The following is a 22,140-nucleotide window of genomic DNA, read 5'->3' on the forward strand; positions in this document are numbered from 1 at the left end:
AAAAGATGAATAAACGCTGTTTATCAGCTGCAAAGGATCATGACAAGCGACTGCACCCATTTTTGTGATGTTTCTCTCAGAGAAACAATAGACTTAACAACGTCTATCAGCTGTCACTAACTCCCACACTGATACTCTAAATCTGTGCTATCACTAAAGTGATCGCAGAGCCTGAGAAGCTTCTGCAATATTCATCAATAGCCCTAAACACAGAGTAACAGCATGAGCTGTCTCACCAAGACGAGAATTTGTTTCTCACCCACTTCTGTGAAAAACCACCCACCAAAATCTTACTCAAATCCTGTGCTCTGACCAGATAGCTAAAGGCGCTAATAGCTGATTATGTGCTTGAGCTTGAGCATTTTTTAGCCGTTAATTTTGAGGTTTGTGCCATTCAAGACGAAAAGACGTCCACTGCATGTGCCCCCCTGTCCCACAGCTGTTTCCTGTAGCTGTTGTTTGAAGAAGTCATGCTTTGTCTTGTACTTACTGTCTTTGCGTCTCCTCCAGTTGTCCTCCAGGCCTGCAGCTTGGTCCTCTACCCTATCAAGTTCATCGAAAGCATCAACCTGAGGATTTACCACGAGTTCAACTGGGGCTACGGCCTGGCCTGGGGGGGGACCATCTTTTCCTTCGGCGGGGGAATCCTTTACTGCCTCAACCCCAAGAACTACGAGGAGTATTACTAGCTCTGATTCAAGCCAAGGACTCGACATTCACATGCTTGGAGAGGTACTGAGGGGGCGAGGAGGGGGTTTGGGGGTATTTTACTTTAACGGCTCCATTCCCAAGAACTGTCAGGAATACTATACACCAGATTGGAGCCAATAACTGCATCGCCAGAAGCTCTCCCCCCCGACCCTGGGGAAATTCAGGGGGTCAGGCTGGCGTTTAGTGGATTTCTTTTTGTGCCTCAGTCAACAGAAGTGTGAGCACTTAAGCTGGTGGGTATTTGAACTCAACAGCCCGAACGTCACCAGGTCAGCTCTGGGGAGGGGTTGGGGGGTGGAAAGGAGTCTTACTAGTTTAGTCCAAGGACTTGTGACACAACTAAGAGAACTGACAGCCCTGCAGTAACAAAGGACGGAGGTTTGCAGTGACGGCGACGCTTTTTTTCCTCCCTGTGAATTTAACTGCAAGAACTACTCTCATTATGTCTCCACTAACGACTCAACCTATTGATTCTGTTACTTAACAAACAGGATGTTTGACCGAGAGGCTTTTACTGCACGTTCAAGCACGCATGCACATGCAAAGGCACGTGTGTCCTCACCTGTACACATCACATCTCGGGCTGGAAATCCGTCTCCTGCTCCATCAGTTCGTCATCAGCTCTTAAACTTTCACAAGGACATGGAAGAGGATCAGATGCTACAGTTGCGCCTCACAACTTTTCATAAGACAGATAGATTCCTCTTGGGGGGAGGTAAGCAGGAGGGAGGGATAAAATAAAGACGCCCGCTCAATATTCTGTTATCGACCCACTTGTCTGTTACTGCGGCAACCCACAGGGCGTGCACATGCAGCTGTCATGATTGATTAGCCGTGGTCGGAAGTGTGAGACAGGACTGCGCTCAGCCGCCTCCGAGGGTCTGCTAAATTTCGATCCCGTATTGAGCCGAGTTTCTCCACACTGTGACGTTCGGAGCGTCCCTCCTCCTCCTCCTCGGATCCGACTCCTCTGCATCCTGTTGGTGGACGGGAGTGTCCACCGTGCACGCGACGCAGACAGAAACCGCGCTCTCAGTGGGCATGTTTACATGGACGTCAATAGTTTAAGAAAGTTAGGAGCTAATCATTTGATTATGCAGAGGACAGTGAATGGAAAAAGGATTGGGTAAAATATACGCATGTGTTGTAAAAACTACATTTCAAGACAGAAATCAATTGTTAATCCAACAAAGGATCATAACTCAGACAAGTCCCAGAGTGAAGAATCAATGCCTCATTGTGTGCATGCAAACATCCCCGCTGGAGCTGACTGTTTATAAGCTGGATCGGTTTATCTGCTGAGAAGTTCAGGCCACGTTTCATTAACGCCAAACTGCTGTTGCCTTGTCTGCAGTAAATGTCAGGGATCAGCACTGCACCCGGTGTGTGCAGACGTCGGTGGGAGAGAAGCCGGACGCACTTCTTCTTCTGTTGGCGCTGGACAAGCAAATGTCAGTATCAGCTGGTATTAATGGATGCTGGGACACATATACTGTAGACAAAGAGTAGGACTGTGTCTGACATCAGAGCATCACCTCCATATAGAAAAAAATCATCTGATAATCACTGCTTTCATGTCCCAACAGGCTGAATTTAAACTATTTATCACTTCTCCCCTGTTTCCCAGGCCCCGGGGTTTGCTTCTGATTTGGGTGGTGGCCGTGGATCAAACACCATTTGTGGGTGTAAATATAATACTATACTGTTTTTCAAATTCCAAATTGGGCAATAAAGCAGGTGACAGACCCACTTTTTTCTGCTTTCGTTGTTCAAAACACTGTTTATGTTCTCTCTCAAATTCAACTTCCCCCCCGTGTGCTGATTTACTCTCCAAACCCTGCGACCTCCAATCTTCCTTCAAAACGCTCTGTAATTTCAGAAGTGCACAGGGAGCCGAATGTAAAATACCAATTCTCCGGCTTACGTTTGCCTCGTCTGTGCTCTCCATCGTCACATATTTACCGCGGAGCTGTCAAGCAGCCATCACCCAAAAATAGGATCCGGGCTGCCTCCCTCGCCACCTTAACAAATGTAGATCTGTGCAGCCGCCACGCGACTCACGCAGCTGACAGAAGTCCGTTTATTCTCCATAAAGCGACGCGGTGATGTTTACCCCAGACGGGATGGCGTCCTGTCGCTGATGAGGAAGAGTTGTAGTCTTCGGCAGTCGAGCCTGTCGCTGTAGGAGCAGGGCTTCGTGTTAACGGCTGACTGGAGGATTTCAGGAAGGTTTTAGATCACAGCCCACAAATTACAGTGCAGTCATTCTGCACATGCACGGTATCAATAAGATATGTACTGGGCAGCTGTAACAGGATGAGAGTACAAGAGGAGGAGAGGTTGGTTAATTACATGGTAAGTATAAATATCTGTAGCTGGCTGGTGGACAGGGTGAGATGTTTAGCAGCTAAAGAGGCAGATGTTTTTTCTCAGGAATTGGTGGAGACCAAAACAGAGCTGAAAGGAGGGTCAACACTGGACGTGCATGCATCAGGTGGCCAGAAACACGACTGTGTTCGTGTTGCTCTGCTGCTCCTGGATGTGCAAGTGAGCGTCTGTCTGCCAACAGGTTCACCGTATCGACCCAACAGGTGATCATACGTCAACGTTTTCCCCCCAAAAAATCAGCTAATGTGGGTTTAAAATGTACTTAAAAAGCACTTTTAGTGTACACCTCTAACCACAGATTTGTTACCCCCTGACTCCACCTGCTTCTCAGCTGACCAGCCTGTTGGTACCCTGCGCGCGCGAAGCCTCGCGCTGTAATGTGCGGTCTGAGATTTAAAGCGTGACTAAAGAGTAAACATGTGGGCAGGATGCGGTGGCGGCTAAAGCCACTTAATCTCACTTCACAAGCCTTTCCAGGCTGTCATGAGGCTCTTGTAAATTCACACTGTGTATATTCTCATTAGTAGTATTGAACTGATGGATGTTAAATGAAAGTAGGGTCTTCTGAGGGGCTAAAACCCCCCCCCAAACTTCAATGCTTTCATGTGGATTTTTTTTCTTACATACAGTGACAGGTTGTCACAGTTTACCCATCTTTTTATTTAGCACTGAGTGAAAGCAGAGGCGGCGCTCGCTGCTCCAGCCATTACTCCATTAGTCATACCAGCTCCACGGGTCAGCGGGCGCTTTTCAGCGCGTGACCCCGCTCTTCAGCATTTTATCAGAAAGATGTCACAGCGCGCCGCGTTCAGCGGAGGGGCGCCGGTTAATCACTGTTTAGCTTTGTTGGGTCACCAGATTTCCTGTCAGGTCATGGATGAAACACTCCGCGTCACCTGACTCGGTGCGTTTAGTCCACGCGGGCGGAGCGGAACAAAAGTCCTGACAGCGAGGAAGCGCTGTAATAGAGCTCATCACCACCAGTACGATACTCGATATGGCCGCTACTGTATTTAATTCTGTACGATCACAGCTTAGTGAGGGTGTTTTTGCTACCTAGAAACGTCTCTGTGCTTCGGTGGTGTAAACGAGCCTTTAGGCACCGACACTGTCAGACCTGGGTTAAGATTTACAGGAACTATTTCAGATCCTCTGTGTTGACTGAGGGACTAAATGACACTTTATTACTGTGAAAATCAGAAACAAACATTGGTTTTTATGCGCAGAAAATGTGTCAGCAGCAAGTCTGGATTTGATGTAAGATATGTGATGTGCTCTTGATTTACAGTGCTCGTGTGGTATTACAGCACCTGTTTTCTTAATTTACCTGCCAAACACATAAACACTCCCTGAACGTCTGGCAGGGGATTTATCTCCCCCGCCGGATAGCGTCAGATCAAAGACGTGCTGCTTGATTTCATCAGGTAGTTTAACATTGTGCAGCTGCTGTTGTTAGTACATCTCTTATCCAGCATTCAAAGTGACAAATGCTGCGTTTTCAGACTCGCGGCGCGCAAAACAAGCGCACCCCAACTCCTTCCCGTAGCCGCAGCCTCCAGGACCGAGCAGATGCGTTCAAAGCCGCCGTGTGTTTTGATTTCTTAATTGGGAGCGGAAATCAATGTCACGTCAGTTGTAATTATGAGCCTCTGATTCTAAATGACAATGCAAATATGTTTGCACCAGTTTCAAAAACCGACCTACATGCTTTGATTTTTAATGAAGCGCCTCTCTGTGGTTCTGGGTAAATAAGATTATTTGTGTTGGGCCCACGTGAGCTTGGCGACACGCTGCAAAAACACAAGTGCCCTTTAATAGGTTATACTTGTTATCTGTGGCCCCCCGGGGTGCCTGACCGACGCTGGTTCCTCGTATGTTTTATCCCAGGTCTGACTCGTAGTTATTAGCATTTATTTGGTTATTAATTTACTGATGAGAAGTAGAGGCTGGCAAACAGAGACAGCTCTGTTTTATGCAGCATCTCCCAGTAGACTGGAGAGAAAACGTGTCTAATGATGTGCATAGGGATTTAGGAAGTGTGTGCGCGTGTGAATGACAGAGGGAGAGTGTGTGTGCGCGCGTGTGCATGTGTGTTGGCATGTTTTAGATGCCATTGTAGAGATGTCAGTAATCAGCATTTATCTCTTTGTACGTTGGCACATTAAAACACTGAACAGAATGTCTCATTTTGTTGTCACGTCTTCTTTCTTTCGTGATCTTCATTCAGCTCTGAAACGGCTCCTGTCATGTTTATTTCACGTTCACTATAATCTCATAGGAGCACAGATATCGCTCGCGAAATTCAGCACGAGGTGGTCAAGAGCGTCCAGCAGAGGGAAGGCCACCTGTGAGACCGAGTGCACCCTGGGAACTCACCAAAAAAACTAATCTGGGTCAAGATATTCTGGTTCGTCGACGTCCGTCTTCATGCCATCGGCTGTGCTGCAGAGTGGGCTTTTCCAGGTGACAGCGCGCGTGTGTTACAGCCTCTCAGTGAGACTTTCAGAATAAAGCTCGACTAGTTTTGATTTCTGTTTGAGATGTTCTCACTGACAGTTTCCGCCTCGAAAGCTTTGAATGAGCCAAATAAAAGCTTCATTCATTACATGGCTCGATCACTGGTTCATTCCAAGGGAGCCAGACTCCTCCAACAAGAGGACTACTTTCACCTCATTATCTGAATGAACACATCAGAGATGATATCTGTTGCCAGTTTTTCACTCGCTTTGCTCTCAAGGATGCTTCTTAGAAAGCACTCCTCCTGCCAATTAGGAATTATAGTGCCAATTACCAACATAAGGAAAGGCTCCACAGAGCCAGAGCGAACACATGACCAAAACAATCGCTGCAGACTTCAGCTAAAAAAAAAACACAAACTTGGCCCCACAGAGATGTGGATTTGATTATTTCTGGCTGAGAAGGCAGCTGTTAACAGCCTGCGAGTGACAAAAAGACGCGTTGTTAAGAGTAAAATGCTTCATGGTCGCTGCTGTGACAGGCGCACTTCGCTGCAGGGAGCATCAGTCGCTGCAGGAGAGGAGACCCTCTGAAGTTACGGAGCGGTTGGTTTTAATGCAGCAGTTCCTGGAGCTGAAGCCTTTTTCCAGGAGTCCACAGCATCACCTGACGCAGAGGTGTGTGTTTTTTTGACTGCTGCTTGCCTTCAAAACCACAATCAAATTGCCTCTGAAAAGTAAAAACGGGGACTTCTTCGCCTCGTTACTCATTCATGAGAAAAATACAGCGTTCATTTCTATAGAGCGGCTGATAAACTGGAAGCTCTGTAATTACTCCTCTGCAGGCCGACGGCTGCCAAAAACCTCCAGGAGGGTCGGAGGTCGGCTGTGGAGCATGCACGCCTCACCCCTCAGTGACACACTCCACATGTGTGTCACTGACGGTGACTGAATGATGTGACAATGACGAATCACACCACGCCGGATCGTCTCTGCCTCCGATGCTCCATTTCGGTCTTTTAGAACCAACTGCGGCTCCTTTGTTGTTGCTCAGCCCTCAGGGAGGCGTCTTCACAAACATCTTTCCAAGACTCCCTGGCCTACTTTACGGTGCAGACTCATACTGCGCTGCCTAAGCTGTGCTCACACTGCCCCCTGCTGCCCACACTCTGACATTACAGCCTGTCAGGCTGTGTTTTGAGCTAAATGCTATTCTAGCATAATGCTAACATGCTAATGTTTAGCAGGCCTAATGTTTACAGTGTTAGCCTCCATATAACTCCAACTTCAAGCAAGTGAAAATTGTTGGACCCAATAAAACTGAAATTTGTCACCTGCTGAATGTGATTACTGCTCAGAAAATGTCAACATATTGTTTTCTTTAGTTTCTTCAGGGCTAGTTTGGCTTTGTCCTGAGACCGTGGATGTTTTTTACACACCTGGAGCACACATCATTAACGCTTCACCTGAGCTCTGTTTAACAAAACCAAACACATTTGAAATATTTACTCAGAGATTTTCAATACATTTCTCCATTTCAGGGTTCGATAAGGTCAGAAGAAAAGACAAATATAGATTTAAAGAGTAACTCATTAACACCTACTGAAAATCTTGTCTTCTCTGACCTCCTGTGGGGTAACTTGCGTACACCTGGACACCGTGACGTCACTGCTGGACGTGGCTACAGGTGCAACAGACTCCTAACTTTCAACCAGTGACAAATTATTAGTATTATTATTATTATTATTTACAGCTGTCATGGACTAGTGTTACTATAAATGTAACTTTACTTCATCTCAATATCACCCAGTGAAGAAGGTGGAGCCCCCCCCCCCCCCCCCCCCCCAGCCGCGCCCCCACCCCGCACACAGGACACCTCTCCCTGCCCAGACTCCGTCCAGCCGGCGGCTGCCTGGGATGCCAGTCCGTGCCGAGGTGTCTGTTTCTGGAACAGCTCATTCACTTTCAGCACCCCCGCAGGATTTCGGTCCTTGTGAGTAGCCGGTTTAGGCGCGCCTGGATCCATCAGGTCTAAGAATAGTCACTCTCAGGCTCATAAAAGCCTCGCGCGCCGTGCGTAATGGAGCCATGACCGTAAATCAAGTCATACTTGTGGATAGCCGGGAAATCCAAAGTGTGTGTATCAGTTTATCAACAGATCTAATATTAGAAAGTCAGTAACGGCGCTGCCATCAGACCACGACGAGCTGCGCGCTTTCCCACCACAGAGGAAGAGTAAACAGACGTTTGCGCCCCCGGTGTGATTTTTGCATCCATCTTTCATGATTATACTCAGAGATAAACACTGCGCACACTTTAAGCGATATTTAAAGAACTCTTTCTCTGAAACAGTCTGCTGCACAGAAAATAATCATTTTAAAACTTTTTTTCAGGTTGCGGCTCGTGAATATCAAGGCTGTGGATATTTTCCACATCTCTTTCTATTTTAGAGTCCAGTCTATCCATCTGCGACCCAAATCCATGAACATCAAAGTGTGCAGTAACCTACTAAACTGGTTTGTGTTTATCAGATCGAGGGCATCGGGGAAATCGTGACGCCTCATTAGAAATGTGTCCACATTGGTTGCGGCCTGTCATGTGACCACCACCCACCGGAGGTCAAAGTTGACTCCGTGATTGACACACCTGGATATTTTGCCACTAAATTAGCGCCCCAGCGCGGAAGTGAGCGTTCACTGATGCGTCCACTGGGTGTCAGGTTTTACGCGAGGCGTCCGTCAAACGGGACGGGGGCCGGCGGAGCGCCACCTCCCAGCATCCTACTATTTAGAGGTGGGAATGCTCCTACACCCACTCCCCCACCCCCCCACCCCCTCGTCCATGCACACCTGCTCCGCTCCGTCTGTCCCTGTGTGACAGACCGGCTGGTCCTCCTCCTCCTGCCCTCGTCCTCTGCGTCTTCGCCGGAGTTTGGTTCTTGCGTCCACACCGTGCGCTCCACCTTGGCCGTTAGTTCTGGATTTGTACTTTGGGTCTCTGACCTCTCCTCCTGGTGGATTTAACCGGTCTGTTCCGTTACCCCGCTTCATATATTAACTTTTTACACCCGGTGCGCTGTTACCGATGGCGGAGGGTGTGCGCCCCGAGGACTACTGCGACGAGCCGGTGGAGGATGAGTTTGGAGAGATCATCAAGTGTCGATCCGGTAGGAGACCAAAGCTTCCTCAGTGTGTGTGTGTGTGTGTGTGTGTGTGTGTGTGTGTGTGTGTGTGTGTGTGAGTGTGAGAGAGAGAGAGGCCAGGAGTGTGTGAGTTTCTGTATATCGATGTGTGCAGACCATATGTTTGTGTGTGTGATTGTGAAGACTCCTCTGCGCACAACACCACAGACAACAGACTGACAGGTGTCCAAAGAAGAAGCAGCTGAAAACTCTCAAATGTTGATCATGTGACTCATCTGACTGTCTGGTTTTTGAGCACGACACCTTCCAAAGGCTCCATCCAGCCTGTTGGTGGGTGGAGATGTGATGGAGGGACTGGTTAAAGTGACTGGTGTGTGACAGATGGACTTCTGATGAAGTGTCAGTCATTATGTTCTAATGAAGCGTTCATATTACATGTGATAAGTGTTGAGCTGCTGTGTGCAAATGTGACTGCGGCCAAGACACTTTGCAGCCTCAACATCGTAACCTCAGTGCCAGCGCTGGTGAAACTACTTTTCCCATGAAGCTCTGGCAAAGAGGATGTTGACAGTTTGCAGAACAGCTGATGACCTTGTGAGAATGTTTTTGTTGACTTGTTGCTTGTTGGAGGGAACGCAGAGAAGTTTGCTTGAAGTTATTGATGCAAGTTGTCAAATGTGAGAAAGTAGGACAAAAAAAAAGAAGCTGGATTTTATCTTTCATCTGTGATTTTATCAGTACAGTCACACTGTATCTTCATCTCAACTCTGAAGCAGCGCAGGCTGTGATACCCTGACTACATTTCCCATAATGCATTGTGACAGTCCCTGCTCATTCAGCCCTCTGCCTGTTAAGAGTTGCCGTCAGCCAAGCTCAAGCTGAGATGACCCTGACGGCAGAAAGAGTAAAAGCAGTAAAACGTCTCCTGTGACTGATACATTATTCCATGTGACCTTATTACATTATTAATACTGCTGCATCACTGCGTGAGCACGCGGCTGCTCGAGGTCGAGCTGGTTTCACCCACTGGTTGGTTGTGGTGAAGCACAGTACTTGAGTAAATGCACTTAGCTACTGTCCACCTGGATCCTCTGCCATGAATCTATCAGCAGCGACCGTGAGGGCGTGAAGTGTGAGACAGTGAAGGCTGATCTGGAGTCTGCGGCTCGCTGTGATGTGATGATCGGGTTGTCTCAGGCTGTTTATGTCTCACGCTCCCTCTGCGCCACTTACATTTAATTCACGTGAAATGCCCCCTGTACTGTCATTTAACCCCTGAACTCCCCCCGCGGCCCCTCGGGTCAACGCTCTGAAGTGAGCGCAGGCCTCGCCTTGCTGCGTTTACAGCCGTCCGTAATTTGCAGGACTAAATCTGGACTAAATTGTTCCCAGGCTAACTGGCCACTTAGCCAAACCCAGGGCTAAAAATGTTCCTGCTGTCAGTGTTGTTTGTGTGACCATGACACCCTCGCAGAGGTTTTATTTCCTCGTATAGCGCCTGTAAATGCTGGACGACCCGGAGCGGTGCACCAGGTCGAACAGACAGACTGAGACAGACGGCTGGACAGAGTCGAGGCTTTTTATACGAACAGAGGACAGGTGATCTCCCCCCTCCTCTTCCTTGGGCCGTGAATTTCCTCCTGTCTGTCTGTGTAAATCCCTCTTTTCCTTGACTGACCTGCCTGTTTAAATAAAGCTCGAATGAATAAATGAAGCCCTCGCTCCCGATCCGTCTCTCTCTCTCTGTCTTTCTCTTGTCTCTCTGGGTGTCTCGCCCACTCCCCCGCGGTACAGCTGGTGGGTCATCTCATGCTGGAAATAGCGGTCAGCTGGCCTGACTGGTGTGCGGTGTCAGATAACCTAGTCTGGGAGGTTGCCATGCCCCCCGCCTCCTCTTTCTGTGCGACTTCCCACTCTCCTCTCCTGTTGCTTTCAGGTTTTCCTCACCTCGTCTCTGTTTGACAATCGATTTCCATCTCTGTTGCTCAAAAACTCGCTGCTCCCCTTTGCTCCCAGACATCAGCCTCTCTTCCCATCCGCTCTGTTCTCAGTGAAACTTCAGTTTCCTCGTCAGTTTGTGGTTTTTACAGGCCTCCCTGTGTCATACCTTACCACCCAAGTTGTTCCTCGCTGTCTGAGCAGACTGTCTGTCAGTGGCTAAATCCATCTGTCTGTCTCTGTGCTCTGGAGGCCTCATTCCAGATATTTAACATGCCATCCAGTGTGCTCTAATGTGTCCGAAGGTCCAAATCAACTCTGCATTATGAAAAAAACATTATTTTTTAGGTCTGTAAGTTCCCAATAAATTCCTTCTAATTTCCTGGAAAGTCTCCTTGAAGTATGCAATTAAGGATCATTTCCATTATCCATTAATCTGTCAATTACTGTCTTGATAAACGTGTTTCTCAAAATACTGAAAATCTAAAGCAAACCTTCAGCATTTCTCTGCATCTTAAAGAAACGACTGGAAACAACATCCTCAGGGATGATTTATCGACAGTTTCTCACTCTGAAACCCTTATCTGCTGCATCAGGACGGTTTTATTGACAGTGGCCTGGAAACATAAGAAAACAGCCCGGGCTGTCATCAGATTTGGGTTCTTGAGTCTCACCTGCTTCAAACTGGTGAAAAAAGCCCAGAAAAAAAACAGCTCAGACAGAAACATGAGTGTGAAATAACCAGAAGTGTTGTAACCTTTGCACTAAGTGTCTGTTACCGAGCCACTTTTTAGGGACTTTGAAATAAACTTGCTCTGGTGTTTTCTCGTGCCGATTCGACTGAACAAGTGCTCACAGTGTTCCTCCTGTTGCACGACTTCATTCTCGCTGCACCTGTTTACAAAGCAAACAACTGTTAATGTGCTGGATGAGCAACGCAGCAGAAAAAGTCAGTGGAAATATATTTAAAATCATGGAAATATTGATGAAGTTGCTGTTTTTTACTTAATGTGAGTTCAGTTTGCAGTGCTGTTAATATGTGTGCATGGATTTATAGCGAGGTTACCTTTAATCTTCTAAGCTAGGTGTTTTTTTTTCTTTGTGATCTTTATTCATAACAGCTCTGTAGACAGACAGACAGTTTTTCATTGCTTTTGCATTTTTCAGTGTGATTGGCAATTTCGTCTAATACATCCCCCCAGCAACACAAGACTCTGCATCTGATGACATGTGGCCCACTTGATTTATCCCCACGACAGGCTGTGTGTGTGACAGTGTGTGTGTGCGCGTCAGTGTGAGTGTGTGCGTGTGTGTGTGTGTGAAGCTGCGGGTTGGGCTGTGTTCTTTTCTAGATTGGTTTTAAAATGGTGGAATTTATCAACATTGACAACCTTTCACAGGCTGTGGGAGACTGGGCGCGCGTGTGTGTGTGTGTGTGTGTGTGTGTGTGTGTGTGTGTGTGTGTGTGTGTGTGTGTGTGCATGCAGGGCCATGTCTGCCTTGTTATCGCACCCCGCAGGTCCATATCCACCTCGCTATTACCCATCATTCCTTGCCTTGGCGCAGACCTCTGGATGCTAATCCTGATTGGAGCAGACAGGCAGGCAGATTCAGGCGCTCCTGTGGACACCCGCACCCTCAGGACCCCTGTGTCATATGCAAAAGAGTGGGTCCACCCAGCTGAGGAAGGGGTCTTCAGGGGGCCTGTGGTCAGGATAGAAAGCACCCAAACAAAACCAGTTGTCTCTTCACTTCTCCCCCCGAACACGCACATGCACCAACCGTGGAGTAAACTTTGAATATACTGCAGACACACACACACACACACACACACACACGGCCATCAATTAATACTCAGGAGTTCAGGTGTCCCTCAGTGCTGTTTTAGGATCAGCCTCTGGGTCTCTTAAATCTTAACCTCATCTGTCAGCAGCTCAGGAGGACATACTGATCTGAGTACAGCCTCAGAGTCTGGGGACGGTTTAGTGCAGCACCACTTAGAGCTCCCTGTTTTCAGTTAATATCAGCCTTCGCTTTGCGTTTTCAACACAGCCGTTCTGCGTGATCTTACCCTCCTGTTTGCACCTCTTCAGCAACCGAGAGCAAAATAAAGAAAGCAGACGAGCAAAGAAGGAATTAAAAGAAACATGAGACGAACTCCCCTTAAACAGACTTAAACAGATACTCTTCAAACGGCAGATTAACCAAAGAGACGGTTAACAAACAAACAACCAGCCGAGCAAACAACGCTGTGAGAGCAGGGTACCTGTCCTGGTGAATCCAGCTCACTGAAATCATGAAAACTCGATGAGTTATTTTTCAAGCCTGACTGAGGAGCGCCGTTCGGGAAATTAAAGTTTGAAGTCGGCAGAATGCGTGATGTGTAAGGAACAGGCCTTCCAGGAGTGAACATGCAACCAAAAGCCGGAAAAAAGAGTGAACACAGAATCCTGCAAAAAGAGTCTGTTACAGCTTCTAAGTACATGCACGCTCTTCTGCATCAGAGTTTAGGCTAACGTTAGCGGCTCTGTCCTATTGGATTTCAAGTTTACACTCCAAAAACCCAAACCTGGGACCTTTACATTTGGTTAGTCCTCACCCTAAAAGCCTTTTCTCTGTTTAAAGTGAAACTACAAACAATAAATCATAAATCCAACCTCTGTTTTTCTACACTGAGCTAAAATCCAAGCGAGTTAACAGCCTGATTTTTCCTCATCACACTTTCCCAGTTTTACGTACATGTAGCACTTTTCCACTTGTTCCGTGTTTTGTTTCTCATGTGAAATGATGATAAATTGAAAATATGCACAAAAACACATCATATTTCTGCAGCTCAGTGAACAATTGATCCAGCACTGGACCTTATAAACACGCTAATGCCCTTGATCAAGGCCCCGAATCCCAGTGGAACAACTTAAAGGCACATGTAGTGTATGAATGCAGGCAGCAGGAATAGACCCGTAATATTAATCTGTGAGAACCTCCCAGCTGTGAGTCATTGGCTCTACACGATCAAGCAATATCATTTATAGACAGAAGATGGCAGCACAGGCAGTCGCTGGCTTTGTAAGCGTCCTCAGAGAGACCGTGTGAGCTGCTGGCAGCGAAGATGAATGTGTGGGAACAGATCCGCCTGTTCTTTGGAGATTTGAGTCTGGCTGTGTATGAGGGAGAGACAGGTTGGGTTGATGTAAACAAAAAAAGAGAGAGAGAGAGAGAGAGAAAGCAAACAAAACAAGAAAGATGGTGGAGAAGAAAAGCAGCTGTTGTTTCCTGTAGGGAAGAAAAGGATGGATGGTCAGATGACTGAGGGAGGAGTGATGTCTCTCAGTCAGGATGGAGTGGAGGGTTCAGTGGATGATCTGACCCATATGAAGTTTCTGGGTCACTACAGACCAGAGGAGGAGGAGGAGGCTGTGTGTGGATGTTGTAATGAGTCTGGCAGTCGAGTATCCCAGAGGAACCCCCTCCCTGCTCAATCACACACACACACACACACACATCCTGCACACACAAGTCCTTTCTGGGTTTGGAGGAGTCGTGTCAGAATCAGGTTGCACCCCATTCTCACCGAAGTGGGCCAGCAGCTCGCAGCAGGGCGATCGATCAATCAGGTCGGAGGAAGAGTCACACTGGGCCGCAGAAAACACTTTTCCCTGCGCGGGTTTTCATGCCTTATTGATGCATCGGGCCTCCATTATCATCAGCGCTCTCACACAGTCGGCGTGGTGTCATCAGAGGAGACAAATCTGCCTTTGAGTGATTTGTTTGCTGTCAGAGGAAGAAGGTGACGGCGGGCTGAATATAAATAAAACGCATTATTTGGATTGTTTCGACGATCCTCCTTTAGGACCAAGCATCGAAGGTCTGTTTTGGGGGGTGGTGCCCTGTTGGCTTAAAGGGCCACTTCTGTGTTTTCCCATTTTCTGTGTCTTCGGTGACTAATGGGGACGACAGTTTTTGAAAGTGGTCCAGTATCGAGCAAGAACGCTGCAGCCGGCAGCCACAAAGTGTCCAAGAATGTAATCCCTCCAGATGTTTGTACACTATCAAAGTACTCAAAGTGCTCATTTCTGCCACCGGCGGGATCAGGCTGTTATTCTAAGACAACATTCAGGAGAAGATGCCCACAGAGATGGACCTTTTTTAAAGACTGAGATCTGTTTTGTTTAACCAGAAACAGCCGTTGTATCAGAGCGAAGCCACCAGACTCCATTCACAGAAAGAGTAATGTCATTGTTGTGAATCACAATTAATTCAAGCAGAAACAAAATAAAACTCACCAAAACCTTCTTGCAGTCAGAGCAATCAGCTCTGGTTTGGTTGAATTAAACCCTTAATTCACTGAGTTAGATGTGAAAATATTGTGGCTCTGAACAGCGTTTCCCCCCCACTGCTTTCTTTATTGCTCAATACTGTACCAGCTTCAAAAATTATTATCCACATTAGTCACTTAAGACACAAAACATGGGGAAATAAGGTCCAGGCTGAGAAAATGTTGTCCAGAAATGTAGAGAAATCAAAGGATTTTTGGTGGAATATCTGTAATTTTCATGTGTTTATCTTTATCCACCACAGAAAGTCAGAAGGAGGCAGAAAGCCTTGAAGTAACACACCTCCCTTCAGGTCCTGGAAATAACAAGCCAAGTTAAATAAATGATATAAAATAGAGGAAGATAGGAAAGATGCAGAAAAGAGGGACACGTTTAATTTAAAAGAGTGATATCGCCCTCCGTCTGCGCCCCTGCTGCGTCTCCCTTTTCCAAGTGCATCCCTCAACACTTAAAACCCGCAGTGATTTCTTTCCAGGAATTTAAAATGACCTGGCATCCGTCAGAATGGTTCAGGTCCGCGTGTGTGGCAGCGCTTAAATAAGGACTCCTTCCTCTCATCTTAATCAGCTCTTCACTGGAAGTGGACTGTCAGTGTTAAAGCGTAGACGTCCACGTGGGAAAGTGTGTGTTTCTGACAGATCTCCACGGGGCCGTGCGCTTTTCCTCCATTTGTCAGCTGCAGAAAAACATTAGCTCGGGCCGCGGCTAATGAGGATCTCATTGTCAGCTAATCTATAAAATGTCAGAACGCTCATCACGGTTTCTCTGAGCCCAGGGCCTTGTCTTCAGATCGCTTGTTCTGTCCATCCAGAACCCAGAGATGTTCAGTTCACAGTGATAGACAGAGAAAAGGGGAATCCTCCTATAAAATACATAATATAAAACATACTGCTTAGAGCACCTTTAATGCCTCTTTCCTACAGTAAGTAGGAAGTAAGTCTGTGCAGCACTGTTGCCTCAGAGTGGACACACGCGTGCATGCATGCCTAAGTGGGTATGAGCGTGTGTGAAGTCAGTGAGCACATTTCTTTCTATATGTGTTCTCACAGCTCAGCAGGTTACAGATCTGCTGTTGCCCCGCTTCAGTTTCAGCCGAGCACTTTTTAATCTGGCCTTTGCTCCCTCCACTATTTGCTCTCCTCCTCTTGTTTGTTCTCTCACCGTCTCTCCTCTCCGACTCTGTATCGCCTCTCCAGTTGTTCTTGATTTTCATTTCTATTTTCTTGTTTCAGTCTCTTGTTTGCTCAGACTGTCATCTTTGAAAACACTCCCCGTCTCTCGACTCTCTTCTGCTCCTCACACCTCTTTTAATAAAGCCGTTGTCAGAGATGTTATTTTTATTTTTTGCTCCCTGGAACGGTGGCACAAGGTTGTGGAAAGGAAAGATGGAGTGGGCGATATGATTTAGAAAACACAGATGAGGGAAAAGGGAGTGAAAGAAAGATCCAGAGAGACTGAGACAGATGGCCAGAGGTCAGATCGGACCACTTGGGTTAAAAGGTTGAATGGATGATGGAGGGGGAGGCTGAGGAACGGGCAGCTGTATAAAAAAAGTTCAGAGGTTTGGGAGGGCGAGGCGCAGAAGGATTTCATATTAAGGATAAACTGAGGGATGGATGAAGGTTGAAAGAGCAGAAAGGGAGAGCTGTTTTGATGGAGGGGTCCAGAGGTGGAGAACAGGAGGTGGATGATGCTACCTGACGCAGGAAAGGGTCGTGAGAATAGAGAGGAAGAAGAAAATGACAGCTTTGAAGGTCTGGAGGACGGCGCACCCGCGGAGCTGACGGGAAGGAGGGTGTGACGGAGACGTTTCGCCTTTTGAAGGTTGTGTTTCTGAAATATTACAATCAGCGAGGGTCTGTGGGATGTTTAGCGGGTCTCTGAGCTGGTTCGCAGGCAGGCTGACTCACCACATGCAGACCGCCGAGAGAAGCCTCCCACCGGCCAAATACTCCTTCCTCTGTCTCCATTGTGCCCCCCCCCCCACACTTTCTAAATCTGCTAACATGCTACATACGAATGAGGAAGCTTTTGCATGCCGTGAGAAAAACAGTGTCCCAGACCAACAATCAAAGACGTCCCCACACAAGTAGCGTGAAGAGAAGCATGAGCATGTGTGAAATGGCTAACTGTCAAGGACACAAGAGCGCCACCTGCAGAAGACAACATCTGCATAAAAATCCTGCGGTTTGCAGTAAAGCTCAGCCAGACAAATACCAGATGTGTTAGTGGGAAAACCTCATAATAGAGGACGGCAGTGCGTACAGGCAGAGGTTCACTGTGTGTCATAGGATGGAGGATTTGATGTATTATTTATCAGCCACATGATGATGGATCGTGAATCAGGCTCTGCACACCTGTGTCATTTTATACATTACAGTATTACAAGCACAACAACTCGATCCGTTTTCCATTTCCTGCCCATTGCTTCTATGATTTGTGCAATTTAGTGCACAGAAGCAGCTCCTCGTGTTGATCCCCTCATCAGCTTTTAGCCGTTCTGCTTTTGCACCTCGCGGTGACGTTAAACTAGGAGATAGAGGGTTAAATAATAGCCACAATCAGTAAATATAAAACAGTACCCCTGCTTAAATTTTTCATGTTTCATTCATGAAAGTGTATTTAGAAAATAAGAAAACTCTGGAAAACCCTCAGATCTGTGACCAGTAACAGAACTGAGAGAATTGGAAATAGGCTTCGATATCTGAGATCAACAAGATGATCCTTTTTAAGTCAGGTAACCACAGCGAGGAAAATGTTGCACATCGAGTCACCAGGTCTGTTCTAATTAACGCTTTTGATGTGTTAATGTTTGATGTTTCATGAGACAGTAGATGTTGAGGAGCATCAGGACCCGTCTGCTGAACTTATCTTCCCCAGCGTCATTATTCCCATTTTTTTCTCGAGCTCAGTCGAATGTGCTGAAAATCAAATCCCTTCACAATGTGGACTTCTGCTTAATGCTGTTTGTTGCTGGTTTTGCACATGCCATGACCAACGCTCCCCCCGAGCTTGGGCTTAATGTTGCAGAGTTTCATTAAAGGGCTGCGGGGTGTGTTGGTGCATCAGTGCTGCGACTGAGCCTCCAGTTTGAACACCCGCCGAACGCTCCATCCATCTCCCGCGCTGTTTCTCCTTTTCCCCGTCACTCTTTAATTCTTATTTACATTTGCTCCATTTGGCTGATGCAACCAGAGCCACTAACTGAACGTTACAGTGGAATAAGCTTCAGCTCTATCATCAGCATTACAAGCATCCTGTAATAAGGAGCGTGAGGATCAGAGCCGCTGTGACATGACGACATCCCCGTGAACACGGGGTGATCACGGGCCGGGAAAATGACTGGAAAGGAAAGGAAAAACAGGGATTTTTGTCTGAAACGAGCGCAGAGAGGCTGTTCTTTTAGGCGTCTCTTGAAAAGGCCTGTTCACACCAGCCTTTATTACTGAAGAAGTCTGTTAATTTCAGCTCATTCCAGCTGAGTCATTGTGATTATTGGATTCGTTCACATTGGTGAAGTAAATCTGCTTGGATGTTTTTTGGATCCGGCCATCGTAGCTTATTAGCCGCTTTCAGACCGGTGTGAGACAGCAGCTGATGGTAGACGTACGTCTTTTGAATAAACTGCGTTAGCTTTTAAAGTACCATTAGCTACCAAATGAGCAAATGAGGATGCTCAGTGACCGTCAGCGAGCTTGTTAGCTTGGAGGGCTTCATCTTCCCTCTTGCGTCGTCGTCTTCTGTGACCAGGTGAACTCAAGGACGTTCACGGTGTTGCGTCGCCGTGTCTTTTCCAGCTAATGTTGAGATTTTTCCAGCTGGTGTCTAAAAGGCCGACTTAACCCTCGTGTCCAGCGGCGGCGCGATCTGTGTGTGCCGAAGAAAAGAAAGCAAGCGAAATCAGAAAATGTCAAGGGATCCCTTTAAGCATAATCAAGACAAAAACATGTGAAAGGGCCGACACGCAGATGAAAGAGTGAGGGATGAAAGACACAGGGGGAGAGGTGGGAGGGCCGGGGAGGAGAGGGACAGGGCTCTGATTGCAGTTAATTGCTGTTCACATCCAGGGCGGGTCTAATCACTCTGAGGCTGTGCGTGTGTGTGTGTGTGTGTGTGTGTGTGTGTGTGTGTGTGTGTGTGTGTGTGCGTGTCTCTGTGTGTGTGCAGACTATGCTAATTCCTCCCCAGTCTCTGGGTATAGCCCTGAGCTCAGCGGAGCGGCGGCTTGGTCGTGCTTTAGCCTTGGTTTATAATTAGCAAATAGATTATATTCCAGAACGTCCGCTCCCTCCACGCCTCCACATCAGACAGGGACCCTTTTTCAGCCTCCGTAAGACTGAGAGGAGAGACAGGGAGCCGGGCCCATAGATAACACCGTATAAATAACTTTTACTCCTCTACTTAATTTTATGTGCCTGTGTGATATCTCTGTCCCCTCTACAGCCTCTTCTCGCTGTCTTGATGCTCGGGGAGAATCTGTTTTATCGTGCCGAAGTCAGCAGTCTGGTGCTGACTTCAGACCAGCACCTGCTGTGACACAGTTCACACTTGGAGATGAAAACCGCACAATGGATTTTTATTTTGATTAAAAGTCGTCTGCCTGTTGAAATGTGCTTTCGGCCCAAGCTCCCGATCGTTTTGGACTGAATCGATTCAGTTTTTAAATCCGGTTTTAGTCGGGCTGCAGCGAGCAGTGACTTTCATTAAGGATTAATTGGCAGATTATTTTCCTGTTTTGTCCATAAATTATCAGAAAATAGTGCGAAATGTTCAGCAAATATCTTTTTATGTCCGCTTAAAAGTGCCAAACACACGAGAACTACTAAAATGAAATCAGTGATCAAAATAATTGCTGGTTCATTTTTTGTCTTAACTAATTGATCATTGCAGCTCTAAAACATCCTTACTGTGCCTCATAGTAGAACTTATAACCGCTGATTTTTATATTAATATGAATTTAAAGTGTTTATAATATCTTCTTACAGCTACATTACAGTGTTATAAATGATTTAGCAAACATTGAAATAGGGCTAATGACTGATAAATGTGGGAATATGTGATTTGATGTGTGGTGATCATTCAGAATAATTTGAATTTCAGTTGAGTTTCCTGTTCAAAATGTACAATTTTATTTTATTTAGTATTACCGTAATCACTCAAAAGTTAAGCTGACATCAGATTTTTCGTACTTCTTTAGCGTCGATACAGGCGTTAAAGTCCAGCGTTAGTCGGGCTCTAGTTTTCAGGAGGTGAGGCATCAGGTGATGAGACTTTGCTTTAGCTCTTGTAAAACCCTCCAATGGCTTTTTAATGGACCTTGAAGCCCCCTACGCACCCAAACCATAAAGTAAACCAATGAAAAAGAAACACTGGAGGGAGAAGATTTACTGTAGGCTTGCATTGTCACTGAGATGCAGTGAGGGCTGCCGCCCGAGCCCCTGCTCCCTTTTTGGATCATGACTTACACTTTAGGAAACGCGCCGTGAGAGTGATCGAACTTTACAGCGGCGCCTCCCTCCCTCTGAAGCATTCGCCACCTGTTGTCCTCCGTCAGGTCATTTAAATAACGTTTATGAGCTGGATGACACGTGAGGAGAGGCTCGTCTTTCTGAGCATTGTCCTCAAACGCAGGGCTGGCGCAGATGTTTTTCTATCGCTGGTTATTTACACGCCTCTGCAGGACGGTTTGAGCTTAATTAGAGACTGTCCAGTTCAAGTGTGCCGGTTGTCTTGCTCAGTTTACTCCATTAGATTTAATTTGACCCGGGCGGGAGTGCAGATCAATCAGAATTTTGTCTTAATGAGCCGGTCTCACTTGGCTGGTCAGTTTTCTAGCCGCAGGGCCTGGTAGTCTGCTACTTGACTTGTTTACACACCTTAAACCAGAATTACATTCATTAAGAGGCTTTTGAAGCCACGGCGGCTCGAGCACCTGCCAGCATGAGCGGCTATGTATGTTGTTCGTGGACACCGTCCGTGCACAGGTGGAGGAAACGGGCATCCAGCACCTTTTCAACCACAGGAATCCGCAGGTTGTGAATCAGATTTTCAGTGGAAATTATTGCCTTTAGCAGCACGCGACCAGTAGAACTGTAGGATTAATTTCAGGGATCAATCTGGTATCAGCACCGTTTCATTTACACTGCTGTCGAATAACGTTTTCTGGAGCTTTTACAAAGAAAACCACTTCCTGTTTTTGGCTCAACATGAGAGCTGTGAGAAGGAATCAAAACTGAAGCGTGAGCTCATTCTCTGATATGTTAAACCGTCCCTTTTTAATCATTCAGATTTCTTAAGCTCTGCTATGATTACTTAGTCAATTCATTTTCATTCTTTACATGTTTTTGATAGACGCCCTCTTGCTGTTGTGTCCCTGATTAAAGCTCGCTTTAAGTCCCCCTGCTCAATCAACCAGGGTGGCAGGCGCATTTCAGAGGATAAAGTATTCCTAAATATGAGACAAGCTAAACAATTTAATTAGCCCTGAGGTTGTTTGAATCCATTGTATGCTTTTGTAACGTAATTCAAAACCGCTTTGGGTGTTCTGTGTTTGATCAACAAGAAAAGAGCTGAAGGAAGTGCTTCTTTGGTAGAACGTGTTAAAAGAGGTTTGTTCTGAAATAAGATCGTCCCTGTTTGACAAAAGGCTCGTTTCCTGTTACAGAATGGAGCGCCAAGCCTTTTATTTAATAGAGGACCTGCTGAAACACGTTAGCTGACAGGCCCCGTTCGGTGGGACTCCTCCTGTGATATTTAATGGCTGCAGCGATTGTCTGTTATCTGCTTCATTGTTGTGATAAAAGCAGTAATGTAAAATCTGAAAACGAAAGCGCGGGGGAGATTTCACATCCGGCCGATGAATAGAAGACAATCACAGCAGACATTTTGACTCGTCACGGGTTAAACAAATATCATTAACAATGCTCACCATTAGTCCCATTAAGTGTCCCAGAGAGCCACGATGCAGAGTAGCAGGACCCTGAATCTCGATCGTACTGGAGGAGACCAGAGTGATGGAAGTGCACGTCAAGGGTTAATGGACATTTGATTCCATCCCTGTCTTATTTATTCAAAGTTTTCCTTGTTGTGTTTGTTATTCATGGATGCACTCGGGTGATTATGCTTCAGAAATGCCATGAATTGAGTTGAATGGAGGCAATAAATGCTACTG

The 22,140-nt window shown here is 46.6% G+C and overlaps 1 protein-coding gene across 2 annotated transcripts in view; it reads left to right on the plus strand.

Moving 5' to 3' along the window:
- LOC143316111 (transmembrane protein 47-like) overlaps nt 1–5,278 on the plus strand; it is a 31,194-nt gene extending 25,916 nt beyond the window's left edge. For both annotated transcript variants that reach the window (XM_076723820.1, XM_076723821.1), the window contains one exon: nt 511–5,278. In XM_076723820.1, coding sequence (XP_076579935.1) covers nt 511–689 — 179 coding nt within the window. In that variant the 3' untranslated portion in view covers nt 690–5,278. The remainder of the gene's footprint in view (nt 1–510) is intronic.
- The last annotated feature ends 16,862 nt before the right edge of the window (nt 5,279–22,140 follow it).

Source organism: Chaetodon auriga, chromosome 23, assembly GCF_051107435.1.
Source record: "Chaetodon auriga isolate fChaAug3 chromosome 23, fChaAug3.hap1, whole genome shotgun sequence".
NCBI lineage: Eukaryota > Metazoa > Chordata > Actinopteri > Chaetodontiformes > Chaetodontidae > Chaetodon > Chaetodon auriga.